The sequence below is a fragment of the Atractosteus spatula genome, chromosome 10, assembly GCF_055471065.1.
Source record: "Atractosteus spatula isolate fAtrSpa1 chromosome 10, fAtrSpa1.hap1, whole genome shotgun sequence".
Taxonomy (NCBI): domain Eukaryota; kingdom Metazoa; phylum Chordata; class Actinopteri; order Semionotiformes; family Lepisosteidae; genus Atractosteus; species Atractosteus spatula.
In genome coordinates, this window is record NC_142715.1 from 17305074 (window position 1) to 17324423 (window position 19350).

The 19350-nt window shown below is 42.3% G+C and overlaps 2 protein-coding genes across 2 annotated transcripts in view; both read right to left on the reverse strand.

The window, feature by feature from the left end:
* LOC148825555 (antigen WC1.1-like) overlaps window positions 1–19350 on the reverse strand; it is a 219990-nt gene that overhangs the window by 70415 nt on the left and 130225 nt on the right. The gene's annotated exons all lie outside the window — the stretch shown is intronic.
* Window positions 767–18227, reverse strand: LOC148825558 (uncharacterized). Its single transcript, XM_088926136.1, has 5 exons — window positions 18080–18227; window positions 5485–6515; window positions 4728–4911; window positions 3771–4224; window positions 767–1034 (listed from the first exon to the last, which is right to left on the reverse strand). The coding sequence occupies exons 1-5, from the start codon at window positions 18225–18227 to the stop codon at window positions 767–769; spliced, it is 2085 nt and encodes a 694-aa protein (XP_088782262.1).

Below are 19350 nucleotides of genomic sequence, written 5' to 3' on the forward strand. Positions count from 1 at the left end.
GTATATTATACGTCTTTTGCCCACTGGGTCACTCGTATTTAATACAGTCTCATTTTAATAAATTCCCCCATTTTACTGCTTGTTTCAATGTGTTTTCATTCTTTACATTTCATTAGTGTGAAAGACGCGACCCTGTACTGGATACAGCGCATAGAAACTGGACGGACCTCTGTTCACGACTGAAGACACTCAATATAAAGAGTTAATTAATTGTAATTAATGTCACGAGCTGTAATGAGTCCTGGTGCCAGAGTAACTGTAACTGATAACAACACAGACAGTATTATATTAGTGAGAGTAACAGTCAGGAGATCAAATCTCTTTCTAATAAAATGGGACATCACCCGACTAATCCATTTCTGGAAACTTTAAATAGTTTTCTTGAGATTGAAGTAACGGGACACTTTAATCAGAAAGTGTGGCAATAAAAAGCGAAGTTCTGGTTTTTATAGTCGTCCAGAAACTGTCCCCACTCTGACCTCTCCTCCAGGTCACTTGTAATGTGTCTGTTCTGGCGGGTTTCTGTCTAAAAACACGTTACAGGACTCCCATCTCCTGTGGAGACACATATAGGGTCGTGTCAGTGCAGAAATCCCACATTGTAAACCAGTTTAAACTGGGACGGGGTACAACTTGGATCAAGACAAGAACTGAGAGATTCATCAATCAGTCTCAGGACTCTCTCCCACTGGTGTCCTTTCCTCTCTCTCTGTGCTGTTTCCTAAAAACCCCTCTAATACCCCGTGTACAAAAGAAGACTCGCTCGTCACTCCTGTTCTGTCCTGGTGTTGCAGTAACTGGGACTGAAGCAGACGGAGAGGAGACGCGCACTTCCAGAACTTTCCTTCCCGCTCGGTTCTTCCAGCTGAGCCCCAGACGGACTTTTCCCCTCCTGGGGAAAGAGCATCTTCCCACACAAACAGCCCATTTCTCTCGGAAACACCAGCAGCCCACAACACACACAGCACGTGAGCGTTTTCACCAGCTGCACCGCCACACGGACACCAGGACTCCCCTCGTCTGTGTCAGGGAACCTATAGGTAGAATTGGAGGATCCTTATGCGTGACTGGAATCCCACAGAACGCAAAGTAGCAAAGGGATGATCCAAAGACGAAATCCAAAGGCTGGGTCGATAAGGGAGGCAAAGGGTCCGGTAACGAGAGATATCCAAAAACAATCCAAAAGACAAAATCCAGAAGGCGAGGTCAAAAGCCAGAGGCAGAAGATTCGTAACAGGAGATCAGTCAAAAGGCTTGGAAACGCACTGGAGAATACTACAAGACGCTTCTCAATAGTGAGCGTGGGGATGTGTGTGTGAGGGGAGTTGAAATACTGAAATGAAAGGGGTGTGATTGGATAATTGGTTAGGGAGGGAGAATTTGAGGAATCTGGTGCATGTGAGAATCAGGGATGAGATTATGAAACAGTGGTTCTGGGAATGCAACGGCGTTTGCGAGGGAGAGTGTGGGGTGTGACAGGGATAGAACAGCGTTTCCGAGGTAGAGTGTGGGGCATGACAACACGGAAATTAAAGTAATATATTATTCTGCTTACTTCTCATGCAGTCTTCTCAAGTCTTTGGAAGGACTGTGAATTGGCTTTCCCGCAGATGAAATGAAAAACTTCTCCGTCTCCCTTCACAGCTGCTGACCTGGGCATTACAGCTTAGTTTAGGATTAAACATCTGATAAAACACAAATAAAATGCAAGAAAGGTACATTCCAGATTTTCTCAAAATACTGTACAACATGGAAGCTATGGAGGTGGAGCTCTGTTGCTCTGTATTGACATGGATTTTAATTGGCTTCTGTGAAAATTGGCCGTGGTGTGAGTGAGTCCTGTGATGGACTGGTGTCACATTATCTGCGATAGTGCTTTGCACCCACTGCTTGCCAGGATTGTTCCAGTTCCACCACAACCCTGAATCGAGTGGATGGGTATATTAATGTAGCCATCAACTTACATGTTGCTCTTCTTCACTCAATGCAAAGGAAGATAGCTGCTGTTTGTGGTTTTGTGCTCTTTGAAAGCAATTATTACCATTTTTGTGCCCACGTGTTGACACAACACTTTCTTTGCATCCATTCCTCGACCTCTAATAGTGAGAAAATAAAAATGAATACACCAAACTGTAAAAATCCCATATATATGTAATTTACTCTTTTTGTTGTTTGAAAGTATTCTTACTGTCATGTTCTTTACCACCCCAGGGTGCTGCAGGTGGACTGGTGTCACATTATGGGCGATACTCTGCTTTGCACCCACTGCTTGTCAGGATTGTTCCAGTTCCACCACAACCCTGAATCGAGTGGATGGGTACATTAATGTATATTATTCATCTTACATGTTCCTGTTCTTCACTCTATAGGCATCCTCTCACGAGGCACCAGTAAATGTAGGGGTTTTGCGCTTAACTGGGACAATTATTAATTGCAGCAGCAAGTCACAAAAATTATTCTTCTGATGGCTATTAGAAACAACCTTGTAGGATAACTCAAACAATGCACACACGTGGATACTAATACACGAAAATACATTTATTAATACATAAAATGTGCATAAACATAACAGATCTTATAGAGGGGGTTAGCAGTATACAAAAGGGATATATTCAATCACGAAGAGTTACAAACCAAGAGGGACATACATTCTGTAATATCATTCATTTAGACTGTTTTGTAAATGAACTTTGTTACAACTTGTACATTAGATACTCAAAAGCAAGTACATGACTCATAGGAATTAAATTGCTATCAACTCAGGTTGAGGTAACAATTGAATTCTCGAGCTGTAATGCAGAATGTTGAATACTCATCCGCTCTATGGGGATTCAGATCTCCCGCGGATACAAAGAAGCAGTGGCAGGCTGTTGCTGTGTCCAATCGGCGCTCTCTGGCCCAGTGCAAGGCAGTGCTGGTTCGACGTGAGAGAAGGAGAAGGAGGGAGAGATTTCTGCTGTGGTGCGCTGCTGATGCTCTCTGAAGACCGGCTAGTTAGTGTTGGCTGAAACTAGCCGAGTTTGCACGCAGAAAAGTCACAATCTTTAGACAGGAAGAAGACCGGTTCGTTTCCGATGTAGCGAGAGTCCTGAATACTGATATTCAGCTGTCCACAGTTCTGACCGTAGTTCACTCGTTGATCAGGTGAGTGTTCACGGTGGGTTCACAAGGCTTGATGCTGGGCTAACCTCGGGTGGATCCTTTGGTTACGCACTGGCAACCTCCGTTCTTGACTCTTAGAACAAGGAAAAGTCCTGGCACTGGGACACACTGGCCGTTACGTGACTGTCTGAGCTGAGTCTGAGGATGTCCAGGAGGAGCTGGAGTTTTACCTGGAGGAACTACGGTTTCTCATTGGTTGAAAGTTCCATGGGCATTCGAGAATCATTTTGTGACTTACTGCTACAATTAACAATTGTCCCAGTAAATGCACAAACCCCTACAGTTATTGGTGCCTCGTGAGAGGATGCCTACATTTACTGGTGCCCCGTGTGAGGATGAGTAACCATGAACTCTGACCTTGGGGTTGTAAACCACATGGGATGAGACTCTCCCTTGGAATCTCCCAGACAGTGAGGCACCAGAGATGACCATTCATGTGTCTCAGCTTTGGGAGTTGTTCCTTATCAGAACACTATCAGCTAGAAAAACACCTTAAATGTGAACCAAATGGAATGGCCTCTCTGTATCAAGCACCACTTGAGATGAGGGAGAGAGAGACTGGCAAGGGAGCAGCAAACTTCCTGTATTTTAATAAACCTTGCCACTACAAAGGTCTCTCTCCTGTGTGAATGCGCTGGTGAGCTTTTAAGTGACTTGACTGACTAAAACTCTTCCCACACTGACTGCAGCTGAACGGTCTCTCTCCTGTGTGAATGTGCTGGTGGGCTATTAAGCTACTTGACTGACTAAAACTCTTCCTACACTGACTGCAGGTGAATGGTCTCTCTCCTGTGTGAATGCGCTGGTGGGTTTTTAAGTCACCTGACTGACTAAAACTCTTCCCACACTGACTGCAGCTGAACGGTCTCTCTCCTGTGTGAATGCGCTGGTAGGTTTTTAAGTGGTTTTTCTGACTAAAGCTCTTCCCACACTGACTGCAGCTGAACGGTCTCTCTCCTGTGTGAATGCGCTGGTGCCTTTTTAAGTGACTTGACTGACTAAAACTCTTCCCACACTGACTGCAGCTGAAAGGTCTCTCTCCTGTGTGAATGCGCTGGTGTGATTTTAAGTGGCTTTTCACACTAAAACTCTTCCCACACTGACTACAGCTGAACGGTCTCTCTCCTGTGTGAATGTGCCGGTGGATAATAAAGTTACTTGACTTACTAAAACTCTTCCCACACTGACTGCAGCTGAAAGGTCTCTCTCCTGTGTGAATACGCTGGTGGGTTTTTAAGTCACTTGACCGACTAAAACTCTCCCCACACTGACTGCAGCTGAACGGTCTCTCTCCTGTGTGAATGTGCTGGTGGGCTATTAAGCTACTTGACTGACTAAAACTCTTCCTACACTGACTGCAGCTGAAAGGTCTCTCTCCTGTGTGAATGCGCTGGTGTGATTGTAAGTGGCTTTTCACACTAAAACTCTTCCCACACTGACTACAGCTGAACGGTCTCTCTCCTGTGTGAATGCGCTGGTGGATAATTAAGTTACTTGACTTACTAAAACTCTTCCCACACTGACTGCAGCTGAAAGGTCTCTCTCCTGTGTGAATGCGCTGGTGGTTTTTAAGTCACTTGACCGACTAAAACTCTCCCCACACTGACTGCAGCTGAACGGTCTCTCTCCTGTGTGAATGCGCTGGTAGGTTTTTAAGTGGTTTTTCTGACTAAAGCTCTTCCCACACTGACTGCAGCTGAACGGTCTCTCTCCTGTGTGAATGCGCTGGTGCCTTTTTAAGTGACTTGACTGACTAAAACTCTTCCCACACTGACTGCAGCTGAAAGGTCTCTCTCCTGTGTGAATGCGCTGGTGTGAATTTAATTGGCTTTTCACACTAAAACTCTTCCCACACTGACTACAGCTGAACGGTCTCTCTCCTGTGTGAATGTGCCGGTGGATAATAAAGTTACTTGACTTACTAAAACTCTTCCCACACTGACTGCAGCTGAAAGGTCTCTCTCCTGTGTGAATACGCTGGTGGGTTTTTAAGTCACTTGACCGACTAAAACTCTCCCCACACTGACTGCAGCTGAACGGTCTCTCTCCTGTGTGAATGTGCTGGTGGGCTATTAAGCTACTTGACTGACTAAAACTCTTCCTACACTGACTGCAGCTGAAAGATCTCTCTCCTGTGTGAATGCGCTGGTGTGATTGTAAGTGGCTTTTCACACTAAAACTCTTCCCACACTGACTACAGCTGAATGGTCTCTCTCCTGTGTGAATGCGCTGGTGGACTATTAAGCTACTTGACTGACTTAAACTCTTCCCACACTGACTACAGCTGAATGGTCTCTCTCCTGTGTGAATGCGCTGGTGGACTATTAAGCTACTTGACTTACTAAAACTCTTCCCACACTGACTGCAGCTGAATGGTCTCTCTCCTGTGTGAAGGTGCTGGTAGGGTTGTGAAATGCTAGACTGACAGAAACGCTGCTCCTCCCTGTGCCATAATATCAGTTTGTCCACTCCATCTGAGCAAGGCCTTGAGTGATTCTTCCTCATCCCCTGATCGTGCTGGGGTCTCTTATTCTGCAAATGCTCCATGGAATGGTCTTGCTCTGTGTGCTGAAAGTGAGATTTGTTTTCTTCATTATGTCCCTCAGTGTTCTGCTCAACAGTGTGAATCATCTGGGGCTCCTTCTCCAGCTCTCTGAGACTTAAATCGTCCAGTTCATTCAGTTGTTCCTCTCTTTGCCCAAGAACAGACATACTCTCCAGTTCATTAAAACTTTCAACAATTTTCTCTGTAACCAGATTATTAAACCTGTGTGTTAAGTCATCAGATGCCAAGAGATTACATGATTGTTTGAGACTGTGCAATGACAGTCTCTCCACTTGAACAGAACAAGGCCTAATTATCAAGCCCTGTAGGAGCTGCTGTTGCTCCTCCCTGTACTGACTCTCCTCTCGGTGCTGTATCTCAACACTGTTCTCTTCACCAGGTACATCAGTCTGCTGCTCTGCACAGTCAATCAACTGGGGCTCCATGTCCTGCTCTGTAAGATTAAAGACATCCAGTTCTTCACTGTGCTCTTGTATAGAGATGCAGCCCAGTTCATTACAACTTTGTGTAATATTGATTGTGTCCAGATTATTCATCTTCTCTGTAAAATCATCACATACTAAGAGCCCAGGTGTCTCACTCTCAGGGTCTGTCTTCATCGTGGGTACAGAGTCCAGATCCTTGACACTCTGTCTGCTCTCTGTGTGCTGCTCACTGAGTGTCTCTTTCCCTTCTGCGGCAGTGAGCTCTGTCTCCTGCATCAGACTGGAGCCCCACTCCTCCTCACTGTGCTGCTGTTCAAGAGGAGCCCTTTCCCCAGCTTCAGAGAGAGTACTGGCCTCTGAGCCTGTAAACACAGGACAAGAAAACAAGACCTTCATAATAATAACAAAAAAACTATTTTATATAGCAACTTTAAAGGTGGCTTCTCAAAGCGTTTTATAGAATGACAACAACAAAAAATACACAATATAAGCACGATGAGAATACACAGTTAGAGGAGATAGTAGATCGTGGTACTAAGTACAGTAGGAGCAGAGGGGTAAAGAACAGTTAAATAAAGGCTCTTCTGAAGAAGAAGGTTTTGAGTCTGGATTTGAAGGAGTTTAGAGAAGGTGACTCGCCGATATCCTTAGGGAGAGAGTTCCACAGCTTGGGGGGATAACAGGTGAAGGCCATGTCACCTATACAATGTAGACGGGCTTGGGGGACAGTAAGGAGAGCAGAATTAGAAGAGCGAAGGTTGTGAGGTGGGGAGTAGGGTGATAACTCAGACAGGTACCGAGCCATGGAGAGCCTTATAGGTGAGCAGGAGGATTTTTAAGTCGACAGGAAACTTGACAGGAAGCCAGTGCAAGGACTCCAGGACAGGAGTAATGTGAACACTTGCACTAGATCTGGTCAGGATTCTGGCTGCCGAATTGTGGACATACCTGAGTTTGTTCAATGGGGATTTAGAAACCCCAGAGAGTAGAGCGTTACAGTAGTCGATTCAAGATTAGACAACACTTTTCAGCCACAGTTAGTGATAACATAGGGCGGTCGAGGAATATTTCTGAAGTGAATGAAAGATGTTTTGACAACATTCTGCGCATGTGGGTCGAACGTCAAATATCATCCCCAAGGTTTTCAGTTTAGACTGAAGCTCAAATACAAGACCATCTACAGATAGGGTTTCACACTGGTTTTATAAAGTTGATGGGTGGTGCCAATAAGCATGGTTTCAGTCTTGTCACAGTTAACAAGAAGGACATTTGGAGTCATCCAAGTTCTTATGTCAGAGATGCAATTAGAATAGAGACAGCCACATCAGCATAAGGTTTGGTATGTATATATGAGTATCATTAGCATAGTAATGATAGCTGAGGCCATGTGATCTTAAAAGCTTCAAGCTAAAGCTGTAAGCTTTAAGCTACACAAACACACGTCTAGTATTCTCGCAATAAATTTGGGTTGTTTAAGCATAGAGGAATAAGAGGGTTTAAGTGGGTTTCTGATAATACGTGATTTTAGATATACAAGCTTTGTCAGAAACCTAATTACCGTGTAAAAAGTAAGACTACAGAAATAATAGTAATACATGACATTTACATTAACACTGCACTGAGAAAGAGAGGGGTTAATACAGACACACTGACTGGACACTCCAGTACATGAACACTGCACTGAGAGAGAGAGGGGTTCATACAGACACACTGACTGGACACTCCAGTACATGAACACTGCACTGAGAGAGAGATGGGTTCATACAGACACACTGACTGGACACTCCAGTACATGAACACTGCACTGAGAGAGAGAGGGGTTCATACAGACACACTGACTGGACACTCCAGTACATTAACACTGCACTGAGAGAGAGGGGTTAATACAGACACACTGACTGGACACTCCAGTACATTAACACTGCACTGAGAGGGGGGTTAATTAGCTCCGTAAAGCTGCCCCCCTACAGACAGCACAAACGATGAAACTTGCCTCATTCATTAGTGCTATGTTTGCGTCGGTTTGTGCTGTTAAAAATAGCGTTTGTGGTGCTTTCATTCCCAAGTGCCTTGTTTTTCCATTGATCACGTGACCATGCATGGTGACTTTGACCTCGAGTAAATCCGTCAACCGAGTTCAAGCGCTCTGTTACCAGCGCGAGAGTAACAATTCTACAACTTTGTTCCTCTGTTTGCCCAGGTATGGGGGGGGCGTGGTGGATTTTGCATTTAATATCATTATCTTCTATGCTTTTGTGTGAACAAGAAAAGTAAATTTGTCTCCAATATCATACCGGAATTAGAAGAGTTTCAAGTGTAGCCTTAAAAAGCGACATTAGCGAAATTGTATTTTCTTACAAAGAGGCTTTTACAAACAAGTCTTAAAACCTCGTAGCGGTGACCTTTTTTAAAAATCATAAGAAGTAATCAGTTTCATATTGTCTCCTTCTTAAATAAACAGGCATCAAGGGACGTGTGAAGATTCAACCTGTCTGTCGAGCCACGTACCATTCTGAACCATTGTTGCTCTTTTTTATGCAAAGCCAAAGTGAAAAGGAACCAGGACTTCAGGACTTTTTTTTTTTTTAAAGGGCACTATGTACAAAGTTTAAACAAGTTCATCACACATCCGAGAAACAAGAGTCTACCATCTCACACATGAACACTGTGGCAATATTGGAAAATATTTTTATTTTCACAGAACAGAAGTGAACATATATCTAGGTTCTCTGAAAAACTGGCATTATCCACGTGTTTGTATTAACAGGGGTCTTATGCGCAAACATGAAACGATTAGCTCACAGTTCTTTTATCTGTGTTTCTGTTCAGTCTTTGGTGTAGAATACAGCATGAGGGCACACCTTGACCTCTGAATACACAGATATGACTACAAGGAAGTTTACAGGTACCAACACACTCAGTACTTAAATTACTGGATGTGATGAAAACAATTAATGCAATTTGTTTTCCGACTCTGTCTGGTCAGGTGGGGGTGGATGTTTTACATTTTAATATTGCGCCTTCTTTTTCTGGCCGTGACGTCACTGTGCCGTCGGCACCATACAAAAACTGCAAGTTCAAGACCACCAGATCTTTCAATTGTGATCTCTTTGCAGATGATGTTTGATTTATTATCTGCATCTCTGGCGAAGACCTCTTCTTCCAAATGGTAAGTTACTTTACAAACTAGAAATTCTATACTGTAATTATGATGCTACGTTGACGTTCCCATGAATTTATTTTAAAGTAAAGATATTTGAGAAACTTGTTTTATATCGCGGGGAATACTACAAAAATTAGTAAGCTGCATTTGCCGTTATCATGATATTTGTACACATGCAAGTGAAACTTGAAAGGATTTGTCACACTTCTGAATTTAAATTATAATGTTTTGTTTCTGTGTTACAAGGAGAACTGAACCCCAAAAAATCTCTGACATGTTAGAATTGCTGATGTGAAAGCAGAAATGATTAAGTGGTGAATGCAATGCTTTAAAAACATATCATAAACGAAAGAAGTGGTGATGGGCCTTGGTATTGCAGTTAACGTGAGTAGGCAGCTCTAAAAAATATTAATTTATCAATTTCTATCTACAGAGACTTTTTGATGTGCACTTAAACTGTAATCCACAACAATGTAAAAAACGTAGTTATTTTCATTTACGCGGTGGAGGGAAGTCCCCATTACCTGTAGAGCGCTTTCACTGGGGTTTCCAGAGAAGCACTATGTAACTGAAAGGATATTATTATAAATCACGTAAAAATTGGGAAGAAGCACAGTTTAAGCCAGGTTTGGTGAAATTCATTTTTTGTTACATTTTTGAGTGTTAATCGGACTTCTCTATACTTTGCATTAAACATTTCCCATAATACCCGGGCCATGGGTCTAGCTAGGGATTCGGCCATCACATGAACACTAAGATTAAAGGGTGACATCATGGAGCTAACAAAAGAGAAGTGTAAAGCTCGCCACGATTTGTTGTTTGAGACTTCAATTCTAAGCAATATACAGTGTTTTGCATTCATCCTTATTTCTTTCTGGGGATTTAAACTACTCATCAATTGCTTGATTTTTTTAAAACCTTGAGCGGTCCGATTCCAGGTAATGCACTACATATTTGTGATTTTTGATTGTTAATTCTTAATTGTGTATGAAAAGTAGATATCAGACCTACTGCATGCAATAGCTTATTAAGGACCTGTTGCCTTTCTATTGTTCCATTACCTGTAGAGGAGGAGAGGGGTTTATAATGTATAATGTAGCATCTTTGGGAATGTTTACGTTGTTTGTATCATGTCCCAGAAGCAGCAGGCATGAAACTGGTGATTCCACTATTGTAGTAAATGTAGTAGAGTTAACAATTTGACAATAGATTAAGGTCTGCCTTCACAGAGCATAGAACAGGATAAAATGAGTTTTGTGAGCTTTATTAAGTTATACCCTCACATAACAGAGTATATTAAGGAAGTACAGAGTTGGTATAAAATTGCATCATTTGGTGTGTTACACTGTTACCACACTTAAGAGACCAAGGAAATGTACTGGATTAAAGCTCTGCATTGTTCATTGTTATTCTGACATTGTTAAACATTTTACACATTGTTTGGTTACGAAAGTCGATGTGAGGACAGGATTTGTTTTTTTGTATTTTAAACAATGTATGTTGTTGCACCATAGTACTCATTCTACATATTTGCCCTTCATTCCTGGATTCATCACCTACAGGCACTGTTAGGAGGGTAGGAACTTTACAGTACTAACATTCAGCCTGTGCTGCCAGACAACCTGACAAAAGAATATACCCAAGTGCTGCAGGACTGCAAAGGTAACAAAGAATAAATGTATACATGCATAACAGATAAAATCACACTTAAAACCTCACACTTAGAACAAAAAAATAGCAGAAGGATACGATGCTTTTCCTTCTGATGAAGTTCTAGAAAAAATAGGTGTAGCTGGGGACCAAGAGCCAAGTTGTACCCTTGATGCATGCCCGACAGCATTGAAAGACTGGGTAACAGAAATCTGTGAAGAATGCAGGTTGCTTGCTGTGGACAGTGGTGATAGAGATAACCTGCATTTCCTACCGGAGATTGTTCCTCATCTCACGAGGCTTGCTTGCTATCTCCCACTCTGGATAGGCTTAATGGTTCCACTTTTCAAAAGTGTGAACATTACTGCAAGTTCAGCCAATGAGGAGGCGGATTTCAAAAACCTAATACAATCAGTGCTGAAGCATGACACTCTGCCAATGCGAGTTGACAGGTTCCTTATGAAGCACCTAGCACACATAGGAGGTATGAGAATATCAATGGGTGCTCATAGTGTTTCCTAGCATTGTGAGAGGGCCGTTGTCAGTGCTACCACCTGTGAGGCAGAGACATCCAGCACTACCTAAAAAACGGAAACCATCTTTTTATCTTGTGCCTTGTTCTGAGTGGTTACAACATAGATTGTTCAGTTCCTGTGAAAAAGGCTGTAATGGCTCTGATGAGGAATGGAAGCAGCAGAGACCTGCCCCCAGTAAAGGTGAGTGGAGACACTGTGAGTGTACTAAACACTTGTGCCTTTGATGTCAGTGCCTATGCAGTGCATATTATGACAGCAGGACTTCTAGCAGCTATGTTAATCAGGCTGTAGATAGCATCTACAACTGGTGAAACATTTGGCACAGAAAGGTGTGCACAAAGATGTTTATGTTCTGAGAGCTAAAATTTTGAGGGACATTTTTGGTGCAACGAAAATAGTCAGGGCTACAACAAGTGAGGGCTGAATGTAACATTTCAGAAATCATGGCAAAAGTGTTGTTAACACTTGTTCAAATTACAGATGTGCATAACACTCTGATAGAAAAGCAAGTTTGTGACCCAGCTTTATCAGAACACATCTTGTGTAATGGTACTGTAGAGCACAGCTTGTCAACTGGGCAACATCCTGTCATTGACTGTGACGTGGGAGATTGGCTGAGTCGTGAAGAAAAAACTGTCCAGTCTCAAAACATCTTTGAGAATCAACTTTCAGATTTTCCACATAACCTGGAATTAAATGGGACCTTCAAATTAAGAGGTGTCACTGCGTTCTGCCCACCTGTCCTGGGACATTACATTGCATATTGCAAAAGACACGACTTCACCTGGGAGAAATCTGGCGATCTAACAAAGGCAGTCATATCTGTGTCTTGAGAGCTCAAGGTGTGCCCTCATGCTGTATTCTACACCAAGGACTGACCAGAAGTACAGATAAAAGAACTGTGAGCTAATCGTTTCATGTTTGTGCATAAGACCCCTGTTAATACAAATACGTGGACAATGCCAGTTTTTCCAAAGAACCTAGATATATGTTCACTTCTGTTCTGTGAATATAAAAATAATTTCCAATATTGCCACGGTGTTCATGTGTGAGATGGTAAGACTCTTGTTTCTCGGATGTGTTATGAAACTTTGTACATAGTGCCCCTTTAAAAAAAAGTCCTGAAGTCCTGGTTCCTTTTCACTTTGGCTTTGCATAAAAAAGAGCAACAATGGTTCAGAAAGTTGCAAATTCAAGTCTTTTTAAATACGTGGCTCGACAGACAGGTCGAATCTTCACATGTCCCTTGATGCCTATGTTTACTTAAGACGGAGACAATATGAAACTGATTACTTCTTATGATATTTAAAAAAGCTCACCGCTACGAGGTATTAAGATGTGTTCGTTAAAGCCTCTTTGTAAGAACATACAATTGTTTGCTAATGTCGCTTTTTAAGGCTACACTTGAAACTCTTCTAATTCGGGTATGATATTGGAGACAAATTTAATTTTCTTGTTCACACAAAAGCATAGAAGATAATGATATTAAATGCAAAATCCACCACGCCCCCCCCGTACCTGGGCAAACAGAGGAACAAAGTTGCAGAATTGTTACTCTCGCGCTGGTAACAGAGCGCTTGAACTCGGTTGACGGATTTACTCGAGGTCAAAGTCACCATGCACGGTCACGGTCACGTGATCAATGGAAAAACAAGGCGCTCGGGAATGAAAGCAGCACAAACGCTATTTTTAACAGCACAAACCGACGCAAACATAGCACTTACGAATGAGGTAAGTTTCATCGTTTGTGCTGTCTGTAGGGGGGCAGCTTTACGGAGCTAATTAACCCCCCTCTCAGTGCAGTGTTAATGTACTGGAGTGTCCAGTCAGTGTGTCTGTATGAACCCCTCTCTCACTCAGTGCAGTGTTCATGTAATGGAGTGTCCAGTCAGTGTGTCTGTGTGAACCCCTCTCTCTCTCAGTGCAGTGTTCATGTACTGGAGTGTCCAGTCAGTGTGTCTGTATGAACCCCTCTCTCTCTCAGTGCAGTGTTCATGTACTGGAGTGTCCAGTCAGTGTGTCTGTATGAACCCCTCTCTCTCTCAGTGCAGTGTTCATGTACTGGAGTGTCCAGTCAGTGTGTCTGTATGAACCCCTCTCTCTCTCAGTGCAGTGTTCATGTACTGGAGTGTCCAGTCAGTGTGTCTGTATGAACCCCTCTCTCTCTCTCAGTGCAGTGTTAATGTACTGCAGTGTCCAGTCGGTGAGTCTGTATGAACCCCTCTCTTTCTCAGTGCAGTGTTAATGTAAATGTCATGTATTACTATTATTTCTGTAGTCTTACTTTTTACACGGTAATTAGGTTTCTGACAAAGCTTGTATATCTAAAATCACGTATTATCAGAAACCTACTTAAACCCTCTTATTCCTCTGTGCTTAAACAACACAAATTGATTACGAGTATACTAGACGTGTGTTGTAGCAATTGTTTGCTAATGTCGCTTTTTAAGGCTACACTTGAAACTCTTCTAATTCGGGTATGATATTGGAGACAAATTTAATTTTCCTGTTCACACAAACGCATAGAAGATAATGATATTAAATGCAAAATCCACCGCCGCCCCCCCGTACCTGGGCAAACAGAGGAACAAAGTTGCAGAATTGTTACTCTCGCGCTGGTAACAGAGTGCTTTAACTCAGTTGACGGATTTACTCGAGATCAAAGTCACTGTGCATGGTCACGTGATCAATGGAAAAACAAGGCGCTATATCTCGGGAACGAAAGCAGCACAAACGCTACTTTCAACAGAACAAACCGGCACAATCCCAGCACTAACGATTGAGACCGTTCCGGTTCCCCAACGACGTTGAAGGGGGCTGAGTGACGTCACGACCCAGAAAAAACAAAGCGCTATATCTTGGGAACGAAAGCAGCACAGAAGCTACGTTCAACGGCACAAACATAGCACTAACGAATCACGTGGGTTTCATTGTTTGTGCTGTCTGTAGGAGGGGCAACTTCACGGAGCATACTATTTGAATGCAGAATCTCTTCCTGCATGTTTAAGTGTTTAGAGAAAATTCCCACGACACTACTAAAAACTTTGCCCCTCTACTGAGCATATACTATATTTTCCTGATATAGGAAACAGAGCAAATAAAAGAATCACCATTTAATTACATGCAATACCAGGTGCAATCTCTTACCATCTTAAGAGCAAGAGTTCACATGAAAGTACATCAAAACCTAATAGTTTCAACAAAAAAGTGTCTCTTGTGGGACAAATATTCAGGAAGCCGCTACAAATAATCATCTGGTACCAATTTTTCTATGTATATCACCATTCTCTCTTGTGTGTTAGACTTTCAGCGATCCACAACCTTGAATTACAATGGAAAATGGTTTTATATATATACTATGTACCAAGATCTCTCAGTAACAAAAACAAAACCACAATAATATTATAAGAAGAAGGAGACATGTTCTCCTGGTTCTGTGGCTGAACCATATATATACACACAAGAATATGCAAAAACTTTGTTTTAATCTGAAATTTTATATACAAAGATTTTAAAGTCACTACGTACAATAGATATTTATCATTAAAATCTTAAAATCATTCACCGATGATAACTTCTCAGTAATATGTATATTATATTGACATTTATATTGGTTATATATACATATCACAGCCTGTTAAATATTCACTTTAAATTCATGAGCTCTTAAGCCCGTAGTGGTAGTGAGGACGAATCAGATGTTAAATCGAGGAAGGGAGACAGTAGATTGAGCCCCACCCCCCAGACAGACTGAGAAAGGGTTCAATGTCACACAGATGAGCACATTTGCAAGACAATGCGAGGCTCCGAACCGCAGCAGCCACAAATCCTGCTCCTGTGTCAATGTTAAAAGGGTTTATAAGACATTCAACACACATTTATTGATTCATGGCGTAACTTGTCCTCCCTATTCACTAACATTATAAGACCACGTCCCAATTTCCAAACTGTACCCTAAGCCCTTCCTCCAGGTCCACACCTCCATGACGCAGCATAAGAAGTGTGGACTTCAGTGCATGTGGACAGAATTTCTTAAATATGTTTTTGTTTTCCTTTCTCCATTCGCAGGCTGATGAAATTGAATCTCATTGCGTCTGTCCCCGAACCAAAAGGGAGTGACACGTTGTGTTCATTCGTCTTTAGCAGACTGAACTCCAAATGGGCGAAGTAAACAAAGGAAAACATGGTGATACCGCCGTTTTTGCGTAACTAAATACATTTCAACTCGACTATCCCGGTACACAAATCACAGTCTGGGGAAAATAACTCATTCATTCGCTTTCTTTCAACACAAACTAGGCAGGACCTCAAAGCTTTGTACTACTGAATGCGTCTACTATTAAATATTCCATCTACAAAATATACTGCAGGTAAACCAATATTATATTTATCAAAATGGGGTGACAAAATCAAATCTGTACATCAAAACCTAGAACACAAACAGGATGAATCTGAAAGTAACACATAATCTACAGATGTAAATAATATATACAGCATGAATACTTAAAGTAGTTCAGGTGGGGAGCTGCGTCAGCATGCGTAGGCTGCAAAGGAACAAGTAGAGGTTTATTCCTGTGCTGAAAAGAGAAAAAAAGAAACATTTCGGCTGTGGAGCCTTCTTCGGGCGTCAAAACCTTCTTCCACAGCTGAAATGTTGTTTCTTCTCTTTCCGGCAGGGAATAAACATTTACTTGCTCCTGAACCGAAGGTAGTCCAATTTATGTGATTTTGTTTTACATAAAATATGCACGTATTAAAACCATAAAAATAATATTTTAGTTTCCTATTGTGGGGGAAAAGCAAGCGCTGTCTTGACATTAGTGGTTCTATAATAATTAAGCCTGCTTTACTACACCAGCTACATTAGTTCATCATTGGGTATTCCTCAGACTATATTCAGAAGATGGCAAAACAGAGCACAAAGCAATAACTCATCGCAGCAATTAACAGGGTCTAGGAGGGGAAGCTGATCGAACAAAGTTGTAATCATTTTCTTAAGACTCTTTTGTGCTCAGCAGAAGATTGAAAAGGGCAGCAGAGGACAGTCGGGGATGTAATTTCACGAAAACATTTGTTCTGTCTAAACTGCCAGTATTTAACACACTGACTGGACACTCCAGTACATTAACACTGCACTGAGAGAGAGGGGGGTTAATACAGACACACTGACTGGACACTCCAGTACATTAACACTACATTGAGAAAGAGGGGTTCATACAGACACACTGACTGGACACTCCAGTACATTAACACTGCACTGAGAGAGAGGGGTTAATACAGACACACTAACCGGACACTCCAGTACATGAACACTGCACTGAGAGAGAGAGGGGTTCATACAGACACACTGACTGGACACTCCAGTACATTAACACTGCACTGAGAGAGAGGGGTTAATACACACACACTGACTGGACACTCCAGTACATGAACACTGCACAGAGAGAGAGAGAGAGGGGTTCATACAGACACACCGACTGGACACTGCAGTACATTAACACTGCACTGAGAGAGGGGTTAATTAGCTCCATAAAGTTGCCCCCCTACAGACAGCACAAACAATGAAACTTACCTAATTCGTTAGTGCTATGTTTGTGTCGGTTTGTGCTGTTAAAAATAGCGTTTGTGCTGCTTTCATTCACGAGATATAGCGCCTTGTTTTTCTGGTGATCACGTGACCATGCACGGTGACTTGGACCTCCAGTAACCCCATCTGCCAAGTTCAAGCACTCTGTTACCAGCGCGAGAGTAACAATTCTGCAACTTTGTTCCTCTGTTTGCCCAGGTAGGGGCCGGCGGTGGATTTTGCATTTAATATCATTATCTTCTATGTGTTTGTGTGAACACTGCACTGAGAGGGGGGTTAATAAAGACACACTGACCAGACACTCCAGTACATTAACACTGCACTGAGAGAGAGAGGGGTTCATACAGACACACTGGCTGACTGGACACTGCTTTAATGTACAATAAGGTACATTAACACTGCACAGAAGAGATAGTTACCGCCACGTCGATAAATAATCTGCCCACAAACATATTTCCAAGACTCCAAAGTCTCCTAAATTGGTTTTCACATAAAGAAAGTGTATCAGTTGATGACAAATTCAATAATACTGTAACGCTTACGGCCGACAGGTACTGTGTAAGAGCCGGCGTACCAGAGCAGGTGACGTCACCGCCCTTCCCTGTGATAGCAGGACTACAGCTACTGGGCGGTGGAGAGTTCTCTCTTTAGCTCACGGGGCTGGGTCGCTGCAGAGAGACGCGGAAGTCCCGGGTTCGAGCCCCGGACAGTGTGGGGCCGACCTGATGCAGCAAGGGCGCCCGCCTGAGCCCCCGTTGCGTTACAATACTTAGACAAAACCGAGTTTCTGGCCACATTCAAAGAACAGCAATAACCTTAATGAGAATATAACTAGACCACAACTAGTTTAGTTCGCAGAAAAGAATCCCTCGGCAACATCACAAACCTTTCCTACTTCGCTCTGCATCTCTCCACTACAGATTCAACAGTGAGGAAGTTAAAAACACCGTTTTTAAACACAGACATTACTACATAAGTCATCGCACTTACCCGACAGCTCCGTTTCTTCATTTGTTTCTGCAATGATTTCACAGGGAGGCATGAGTCCAACATGATCCGTCTGTCCCTGATCTCCTCCTGCTCCCGACTCCTTCTCCCACAGCTGCAGTCGCACTTTAAAGGTCTCGTTTTCCTTCATTCGCGTTCTGTCCCGAAACTGTCCTCCACACACTGTGTGATATTAATCACGGCCCGACTCACCAGGATCTGGGAGACGCTACGGAGTTTGTCTTGAAACTCGTTCTCAGAGTCAGACATCCTGTTTCGGAAAACTTCTGAAACTTCATACACGAACGATTTGAGCAAAACCTCCACGAAACAGTGAAGCTTGTTCTCCTGCTTCATTTGCGCGATTTCGACCCCGAAACCGTTGTCGACAGACGTGATTTTAATCACGACCCGTCTCGCCAGAACCTGAGAGATCCGGCGGAGTTTTTCTTCAATCGACTTCTCGGAATCATCTATCCGGTTTCGGAAAACTTCCGAAACTTCATGCACGATCGATTTAAGCACATTCTCCACGAAAGAGTGCGCCTCAGCTTTCAGATTAAGCAACAGATTCTCCATTTTTTTCAGAGTCGATCTGGAAGACACAGACAAGTCCTGCAGCTGCAGCGGCTGTAAACACGTGGGCTTGAACACAGAAAACGAAATGTGGTCAAAGAGAGGACTTCCGGGTTATCAGATGAACTTCCTTAGTGACCGTTGCTATAAACCACAAAAATATAATTCGAATAATAAAAATCTGAAAAAAATAGTCCAGAATAGATGTTTGCGTTATATTATAGTGTAACGTATACGGTCGACATTTTTTTTATTTTTATTAAATGTGTAAATAATTTACAAATACAACTAGAGGAGCAGAAACAGAATCAAGAGAAAAAAAACACGAACAGAAAAAAAAATTAACTGGCAGAGGTAACGAAGTAAATTATATTTTTTACATATATCAAATGTTTTCCTTGCTTAAGCATTTTTTTCATTTTTATAGAATTTAAATCATATTTCAACTCCACCTGAAAAGTACTAAAAAGGGGAGTATTATTGGACCATTTTGATTTATGAATGTGAAATTTACTCAGAATGACTAATAAATTTGCTATAAATAAATTCTTTAAAAAAAAGTTCTCTTACACAGTACAATATCAAAGTCCTTAAACCTAAAAAAAACACCTTTAAATGCCTACAAACAAAACTCTGCAAGTCCGTCCAACTTCACAAACACACACCTTACAAGTAAATGTACCAAAGATTCCCTTTCA

Bases quoted from the DNA above. Each gene is read 5' to 3' on its own strand.
- LOC148825558 (XM_088926136.1), bottom strand. From the start codon at position 18,227: ATGAAGGAAAACGAGACCTTTAAAGTGCGACTGCAGCTGTGGGAGAAG. The intron at 6,516-18,079 runs GTAAGTGCGATG...CTGTGTTTACAG, and splicing joins TGAAGAAACGGAGCTGTCGG to GCTCAGAGGCCAGTACTCTC. The intron at 4,225-4,727 runs CCACCAGCGCAT...GCCACTTAAAAT, and splicing joins TCGGTCAAGTGACTTAAAAA to CACACCAGCGCATTCACACA.